The following is a 9883-nucleotide window of genomic DNA, read 5'->3' on the forward strand; positions in this document are numbered from 1 at the left end:
GCCTTTTTTTGTTTCAGTTTCAACTTATGCTGGTCAAACGTTCATGTGTGCACGGACACTTTGAATAATCCATGTCATTAACCCGCGGCATTTTGTACAATAATTGGGTTTTACAGTTTTGTGATTATTTGATCGTACAAACACCGATATTTATTAAGTAGCCGCCTAATTGTAGACAGTCATTCGATTATTCAGGAATTGTTCGTTTTGCACGTTACGTTAAACGTGCACTGGTTTCTTCTAATCGGGCCGTCTAAAATTGTTATTAATGATCCCTTAATCTTTTTGCCAAAATAGCTTCTCATACATATGAAAAGCAGACTATTAAAATATTTGCTCGATCGTAGTAATACAAATGCAGTAATGATAAATATATCATTAGAAATGACGCGTATACCTAAAAACAGTCCTTCTTTCCATGTCTTTGTGTCCACATGACTGTTTGTAAAACTTGTCGAGATATTTTTAGTCGATGGTCTGTATTTCACATTTATAGATCAATAAACAAATACTTGCTCTTGATAATATTTATCAAAATTGCCCACAAACTATCAACCGATAAATGTGATTTTATCAGTTACCTATTCTATACACATGTTTTACTCTTCCCCCCCCCATCAGAAGCAAAGTGAAAATGGCTTTTGCAGCCAGCATAAAACCAGAACAGCCTGTGAGTAACTCGCAGGCTGTTCAGGTTTTATGCTGTTAGCTGCTCGTCAGTATCTAAGGGATGGAAATGAAGCCTTTAAAATTTGAATCTAGTAAGAAATGTCTTTAATTAAATTTACCTTTCTAAGGGACAACAAATTCGTCAAAATACGTATCTAAATGGTAAATGATTAAATACGTATCTAAGTGGTAAAGGGTTAAATACGTATTTAAGTAAGTGGTAAAGGGTCAAATACGTATCTAAGTGATAAAGGGTTAAATACGTATCTAAGTGGTAAAGGGTTAAATACGTATCTAAGTGGTAAAGGGTTAAATACGTATCTAAGTGGTAAAGGGTTAAATACGTATCTAAGTGGTAAAGGGTTAAATACGTATCTAAGTGGTAAAGGGTTAAATACGTATCTAAGTTGTAAAGGGTTAATTAAATAATACTCGTGGTAGGTGCTTATCACTCTCACATGATTGTTAAACCCTGGATAACCCATTGTTATTGCATTTGTTTAGTTTTGTATATTTCGGTGCTGGTATCATAATGTAATTAACAGTTTAATTGCTCTTAAAGGACACTCTAAAAATGAAATGTTAATGTCTAAGACTAAACAAGATCTCGTGCAGATCTGTAGAATCTCGAATTTGTCTTATGCATTTTTGCTTCGTTATGGCACCGATTTTTCACAAATTTAAAAGTCTATTTCAAAACAGACAAGCTAATACTTTCTTTTCACTTTTTATTCCAAGAATGTCATTTTTATGAAAGATACGAAGCTTAACTTGATGAGTGTATGTGATCAAACCAACATTTATATTAGTATACATATTCTTATTTTGTAAACACCTTCAGCTTAACAATGGGAATATGTATTTAAATTTTGTTACTTCAGACAGTCCTTCTATAACCTTGCCTGAGACTTTGTGAGGAAATGGTGTCCTGTATTCAAATAATACCAAAACATTGATGTTGTTGTTGTTTTTTCAGTGAAGAACCCAGAAGTTGAGAAGGTTCATTGGTGGTTCTATCTGATTGTCATACTGATTCCAATCCTCTTGATGACGCTGCTAACAGCACTGTTTCTCATGTATCTATGGAAACGGCGCGTCATCGTTGTTCTGAAAGCTGTCAGGTTGTTTCAAGCGTATGAAGATGACGGTAATAAATGAAAAATGAAATGAATGATACGGCTTAAAAATGACTAAAATTAAACTCTGAAACTAATTTAAAAGATTACAGATACATTAAATTAAACTTATCTTGTATCAAATATCTAGACCGTAAATTAATATAAAAAAACGCTGTTACGATTTGAGAATATCAATCTCCTTATTTGGCCTTCAATCATTGTCTTTGACAGCTTATTTTATATATTTCTCTGACAGACGAACGGCATTGGGACGCTTTCATCTCGTACCGTTCTAATACCCCGGATGAAGATTACTTCATTCATACGTTATTCCCGAAACTCACGCAATAAATGGGTTTCAACGTGAACGTCCATTATAAAGATTTTATTCCTGGCAATGGTAAGACATTCTTTCTGACAGTAAAATTAATGGTTCAAACAGCATTGTTCCATGTTTTGTCAATAACCGGGTCAAAAGATCGTTGTTTCTAATTATTCCACTTGGACTTCTTAAAACTGACATGTCAAGACACAAGTCTAAGAATGGAACTAGCCATATGAAACGAGCTAATTTTTAAGTTACTTGTTTCCTAAATAAATGATTGATTGCCTTTCAGATTCCTTTAACTGTTTATCCGAATTACACCGGATCGTATCGAGATGGCATGTTAAGAAATTGAACGATTAAATATATTTGTACACTACATAACTCGGCAGCTACTAGTATCCAGATTTTTTATAACTGAACATTTATTTCATCGAAACCTGTACAAGAAAAGTATCATATAGTTCTCAGGTTCACATAAAACCATAATTTGAATAAAACTATCCAATGTTGGTTTCATTACAGTTTTATTATGGTGAACAGCTTCTACAGTGCAACGAATTATTTCGTCCTTAAATTAGTGTACATGTTAATTATCGTTCCTCTGAGTGAAACGTTATTTGCATATGCTACCACCTTTGACATATAAATTCTAGATCTATTTATAATTTTAAAATGTCCTGTCTCTTTAAATGCTTACTTTATATAATCAGTTGCGTCCCAAATACAAATATTAACGTCAATCTGTTAAAGTAATATACCTGATTGGGACTAAATATTCTGATGTCACTGCCTTTCTTGTTATTTACGATGTTACAGTGTTTCTCATCCACATTATGCGAACATATTTTTTGCTGATTAATTTTAGAGAGTCATTTGGTCTAGCTTATACATATGGCTGTCCATTTATAAACAAAACATATTGATGCAAAGTATCGTAGGCGCGCCATTTAAAAGTTTATATTTCTACACAAGTTAACCAAAACGAGCTAGGCGGCATCATCGTCCTTTGAGTTTTTTTTAACGTTTCTCATTTACATTGGTTTCAAAACATAATTGAATTTGTAAAAATCATTAGGTTGTCATATTGTGAAAATATGCAGAATGTAGAAATTAACGATAACAAGAAAGAAAACAGTTATACGCGCATTTTGACGTTAACGATTTCCTTTTCGCAAGATGCTAAGAGCAAATACAGTTAGATTTATACAGGAACGACGACCACTGATATACTGTATATTTGTTATTGTTGTCTATATCAAGGATATGTTGTTAACATCAAAGCGCTACATTCTTCTGAAGGGAGAAAGCAACAAAACGCAGCCAGTTGCAATCAACATCCAGGATTTCATATGAATAATGTTCTGCAATTATTTAAATACTAGCGCTCCTATTACATTCAGCGCTAGAAATTGAATATATATAAACAGAGTAATTAAAAAAATGTTAACGCGGCTGAAGAGTCTTGGAAATGCACACATAAACATCGATTTTGACCATCTGACCTAGAAACAATGACGTACAACTTTCACAAAATATATTTCGATCAAATCCATGTATTAAAAACGTTTTGAAAAGCTTAACAAAACACTGTACGTAGACGTTGTATATACAATGTAACAAAACATTCTTGAATGAGCATAACTAGCGACGAAAGATTCTTGTCACGCGTCATTGTCCGTAAGGTGATGTCGCGTGAATGACAACAACTCATTCAGACTTTTTAATGTTTATTTAGCTCTTTTTTTGTTTCCGATTTCACTTTTTAGGCCAGTTAGACTTGTTATACGTTTACCTAGCTTTCATACTGATGCGATTGGAACCACCCCAATTTGGAAAAACGTTTTATAAGGGTGTATTAAAGCTAATAAAATAATTTAAAAACAAACACAAAAGGAAATGAAAATCACAACAGAAAGTACTATTATTATTTATCATACCGCTGCATTGATATCTGCCTGATATATTTTTATACCAGGTCAACAGGAAGTTGTTAAGTCAGTCAATGTTTGCAGGTAGTTCATAATTAGCACACCAAACATCTAAAACCATATTCATTCCCTTAAAAATTGCAGCGTCGTAGCGATTATTTTTCATAATTTCTTATAAAATGGTGGACATAGAGGTATGATAAACAAATAAAAATAGATTAATGCCTGATAGTTCCAAGCAAGGCTTAGAATAAAATTTAGGCGAGGCTTGCCTGTTATTTTGTATATACGTTAACCATCATTATTTATTTCTAAATTGTAAAAAAGTTAATAAATATTCAAACTAGAGACGAATTTGAAATCTTATTCTAAATAGACCGCCACATTTAAGGGCGCTCAATCAAAGCCAACACATTTAAATATTTTAAGGAAATACGTCTTTAATTTCAATGATTTTGTCTTTTTAGTAGTAAACTGTCATTAATTTATCTTTTTAGAGACATGTCATAACATTACATTTTGTTAAGTCAGTTCAACTTATCGAGCCATCGGGCTAACGACATGAATCTTAACGCCATTGTAATAAATGATTCATTTTATATTGCCCAAACGTTAAAATGATTAGCTAGCGAATCTCTTATGTTGAATATATGTGCCACATGTATGTGCGGACTGCACAGGCTAATCTGGGACGACACTTTTCGCGCATGCGTTAAAATCCCTTTCACATAGTCTATATTCGCGTTTTCATATAAGTTACATGCATTTCAAATATAAAATGTTATCAAAAGAGTTAAATAAATATGCGATGATCTTTGATGAATGCAGAATCACACATGTTTAGATCTATATTTGACAAGCTTAAAGGCGCTAACAGATGTAACAAAGAAGATGAACCATCATAATTTAACTCTAAGATTCAACTTATAAAAAAATTAAGCGTCATTGCCGATCAGTTAACCTTTTTTGTTAATATATGCATTATCACTACTGGCTGTTTAATGTATTGTTTACATTTGGAGCCGAGTTTAATGTGAAAGAAATGATAGCACATGGTCATCATAGAAATGATGTTATTCTGAGCGGGATTCACAACTGTATTAAAAAGAGCTCATATTTAATATCCCGTAGTACAACACAACAAACTCAAAATTTGCAATTCATTCATAAAAATGCTGGTTAATGCAGATATTAACATTTCTTACCATTTGTTTTGTTCATTTCTAAACACCCAGCTAAATTATTTTGTTTGTTTATACCAGAGATCACCAACAACATTATCTACGCTGTGGAGAACAGTCGTCGCACGATCCTGGTCGTCTCTCCTCACTATCTCACGAGAAACTTCACCAAGATGGAGTGGCAGTTGGCACAGCAGAAGATGCTCGAGCGCAAGAACAAGATAATCCCCATTCTTCTGGAAGATATCTCGTCCCAAAAGGACTCCATGGACCCCAACCTAAAAAGTAGTCTAGATTCTGGTAAGTTGCGTCATTACTGCATGTTTTCCCAGGTCGATGTTTACGTGCGTGTTTTATATTTAAGTGATTTACAGACATCATTCAATACGGCATCATGCATTTAGTGTATTAACTTATTGATCAGTGTTTTGGATATGTAACTTCTTTTAAGATTATTATCTAAAGAAAGTTACGTCAAATGACGTAAGCGATATCATATATTTAAGTGTTATTCTTCTTGATTTGATGGGAAAAAAAATCCACCGGAAAGGTATGTCTTTAGCTGTGTGCCACTATGTTTTTTCTATACATTACTACAAGTATTTGTATTTAATAATTGATTTACTGAAAGTCTATTTGCATATGAATGTACACTTTTATTCAACAACGGCGTGTTAGTAAAGACATATTCATAAAATGCGTGACTGTGCACGCTTCATACACTTTTTTGTTTCATAATACAGTTATACCTCTCGCAAACAGTGTATTCTATGTGGGTTTTGTTGCAGTCACATACATCGAGTGGCCGGGAGATCAGTCCAAGAAGGTTGATAAGTTTTGGCAACGAATACGTCTGTCAATGTCAAAAAAGTAAAAGCAACCTCAGCACATGAGCAATTCGTTTCAAAATGGTGGACTCAGTCAGCTTACAAATTCGACCAATCAGAATTCAGACTTTTTTAACAAGTCATTTGAACTTGACTCAATGAAACCAAGGTATGAAAGAAGTGTTTCAGAAAGTACAGAAGTGTATAACCATATAAATGATAATGAGAGGTTGGGTCCTGAAGAAATTTACAGCATTATTAGCGAAGGGGCAATAGATCTTGACGTTCAACATGTAAGTGACGAACACAGGCGTAATGAGATTAACAATGAAATGAATGATGACTGTGGACCGAAAACATTAGTAAATGAGGCTAAAAAAATTAAAAACGACTACATCTTCAAAATCGATGTTTGAAAATTGCCTTGAGAGTACTGTATGGTAGACTTTAATAAAATAAGCTTACACAATATTATTTGGCAATAGTTACGAATGATATATTCTTTACAAAACAAATATACTACATAGTTTAATTTTGAGCATTGGTTGTACATAATTAAAATACAATATCAGAGTAAAACATTACAGAATATTATAAAGGGGTCAATGTCATTGTGTAACAATAGATAAAGTACATAATTCATTTCATCAATTTGAAAAATAAACTTTATCGAAAGCCTTGCAATCTACGGTGCAGGTACCACAGTGTACACACAACTTTTAGTTTGTGACTTATTCATGTATTTTCTATACCATATGTTGTACATAAAAGCATTAATTATTTTAACCGTCTTCAAAAAAAGACAAACACATTTATTTTACCTCTTTTTACAGTTTAAAATGTGTATTTGTTTTAGACACACTTGTTTTGTGTATATGCCTGTGTATGACTTTTTACGTCGCATACAAATTTGTGAGATCCTTTATTAATGCAAATATCGCTGCTCAACAGTGTAAAAATTATTTTCGAATTCCATTAATGCAAATGAATCCGGCTATGAATTTCATATAGCAGCATTAAAAAAAACACTATTTAAGTTAATTAGCACATGACATAGGAACTCATATCCATCAAGTTCTGCGAATTAAATTAATTAGTTGTTGTTGTCTTAATATTGTTATAATTTTCGAATGTCGATTTCGACCTAAATTACTTTTATACGTTTGGACGTAAAATGCGTTATTTAAGAACTGTTTATGTTTACATATATTAGCAGAATACAAAAATTGATGAGTACCTTGTTCATTAAGTAATATTTCTAAACAGAATTGCATTTTGTAAAAATGTACTCAACTTTCTTGTTTTCATTAATTTTGAGAAGTGTTTATTAGTTGATACAGTGACACTCAAAAAGGTTATGTTTAAACGTTTACATGAAGTATACAATAGCCAATGTTTCATCTTTGAAAAGCTGAAACTGCTTTTATATTTAAAACGAGCATTATTAATATGTGTATTAAACCAGCATTTGAATTAAGACACAAACATATTTTTATTGAAAATAACTTATTATAATTCTGTATTCTCTGTGTCAAGTGTAATGATCTTTATGTCTCTGATTCGACCCTGTAACTTTGTGGGTTCATTTTGATTTGTTATGGAATACTTGTTTTCAAAGCGTTCTGTAGAATGACCATTAAACGTATTTTTAATACTCAAAAATATATACTCACGATTGTATTCAAGCCGTATAGGTAAACGATACAATTGCATAAACGACCTGTTTGAATGGATTGTTTGATAGTATCAGCCGTGACACCCCCGTGTGTATTATTTTTGTTATTATTTGTTATGTAAAAGGGCCCAGAAGTGGTAGCCTGAAACATTTTTGGAATTGCATCCAAAACACATGTATATTTTTAATGTGTTCCTTATATTTCGTGTTCTTAGGTTTTCGTAAAAACTGTTATATTCAGAAATATATCTTGACATTAATGAGTTAAACATAAATTTATCCATTTGGTATAATAAAAAGATATGAAAGCTACGCATTTTATTTTATCTTGGTCTTTCTTAATAAGTGTCTCTTCATTTAAATGTTATATGTCTCCTATTACATTTTTACTTTAATCAAATACATATTGTTATTATTGTTGTTGTTATTGTTGTTTTAATATAAAAATTTATGTAATGTAAACACAACGATTGATTACAGACAATAACATGTCTCATTGATCGAATCGCCTATTAACCTGTAGAGCAAAAGTCGTTACTTTTTTGGCACGTGTCGATAAATTTCCGGTTAAAATAAATATTAGCAATAGTGTTTAATTTGCGGATGTTAATATTATTTTAACTAAATTTTCTAGAAACTGATTTGATTGTGTCGGCCTTAAATAAAGAGATAAACACGCTGTTTTGTTTTCAATGTGAATACAATCTTGTAATGCTACTTGATGCATGTTTTTGATCATAACTCTCCTCTTACACAGATAATAATGATGGCGAGGAAAATGATGATGGTGTTTATGATGTTAATTATGCTGATAATGATTTCTTGCAATATCATAATTATCATTATAAAAAAACAATTATTATTATTTACTTCTGATCATTGTTCTTAGCTTTATGATCATTATGAGCAGAAGCATCAGCATCAGCATCAACAGCATCAACAAAACCATCATCATGATCAAAATCAATATCTCTTCATAGTGTCTCTTCATAAAAGTGCTACTTGTCTCCTAATACATTCTGACTTCAATCTAATACACGTTGTTATTTTTGTTATTGTTGTTTTAATCTAAAATTTTAAATAATGTAAACACAACGATTGGCAGACAATAAAATGTCTCATTTATCGAATCGCCTATAAACGTGTAGAGCAAATACTTGTAATAATAGTAGTCGTTATTCTTTAGGCACGTGCCGAGCCACTCATTTGATTGTGCCGGTCGGTAATAAAGAGTTTAACACGTTGTTTCGTTTTCAATGTTAACACAATCTTGTAATGCTACTTGATGAATGTATTTGATAAATAACTCTCCTCTCACACAAATAATTATGATGTCGAGGATTACGTAGATGATAATTATGATGTTAAGGTAGCTGATAATGATTCATTGCGACATCATAATTATCATAATCCGGACAGCAGATTTTTTTTATATTGTAAACGTACTCCTGATCATCATTCTGATCATTAACGTCATGATCAGCAGAAGAAGCAGCAACAGCATCATAACACTATCATCATTATGATCAAAATCATCATAATCATCGTCCTCATCTTTATTTTCATCCGCATGAGCAGCAACATCATTATCGCTTTCAACCGCAACAGCCGCAGTAACCTCCTCCTCTTCATCATCAGCTGCAGCAGCATCAGCATTATCGTCATCCCCACCACCACCACCATCATCTTTTTCTTCATACACATGATCACCCAGAAGCGTTTTCTTACGTCATCACTTAACAGTCATAGTAATCATCATCATCATCATCATCACCATCATCATCATCATCATCATCATCATCATCATCATCATCATCCTCATCATCATCCTCATCATCATCATCATCATCATCACCATCATCATCATCATCATCATCATCATCATCATCATCATCATCATCATCATCATCATCATCATCATCATCATCCTTATGAAAAACTTGGAATTTATAATGTAGAAAAACCATTATCGAAACATGAATAAATATGTTTAACAAATGTATACAAAAAAAGAAAATTTACTATAATAGCGCTATTATATTTCATGCACTATTATTGTTATGCTACCAAGAGGGTTTTTTAGGCAGATATTAACAGTAATAGTAATTATAAAAAAATGTTTTTGAAATAATCATAATCATTGGTTTTGCTTCCATG

General features: G+C 32.2%; 2 protein-coding genes across 2 annotated transcripts in view; both read left to right on the forward strand.

Moving 5' to 3' along the window:
• Positions 1 to 1827, forward strand: part of LOC127872131 (tenascin-like) — a 27913-nt gene extending 26086 nt beyond the window's left edge. Inside the window, exon 4 of the mRNA XM_052415456.1 lies at positions 1646 to 1827. Coding sequence (XP_052271416.1) covers positions 1646 to 1827 — 182 coding nt within the window. The remainder of the gene's footprint in view (positions 1 to 1645) is intronic.
• On the forward strand, positions 1666 to 6947 carry LOC127871325 (toll-like receptor 13). Its single transcript, XM_052414132.1, has 4 exons — positions 1666 to 1816; positions 2044 to 2187; positions 5306 to 5524; positions 6013 to 6947. Exons 2-4 carry the CDS (start codon positions 2139 to 2141, stop codon positions 6096 to 6098), a joined length of 354 nt encoding a protein of 117 aa, XP_052270092.1. The 5' UTR covers positions 1666 to 1816; positions 2044 to 2138; the 3' UTR covers positions 6099 to 6947.
• The last annotated feature ends 2936 nt before the right edge of the window (positions 6948 to 9883 follow it).

Source organism: Dreissena polymorpha, chromosome 3, assembly GCF_020536995.1.
Source record: "Dreissena polymorpha isolate Duluth1 chromosome 3, UMN_Dpol_1.0, whole genome shotgun sequence".
In the NCBI taxonomy this organism is placed as follows: domain Eukaryota; kingdom Metazoa; phylum Mollusca; class Bivalvia; order Myida; family Dreissenidae; genus Dreissena; species Dreissena polymorpha.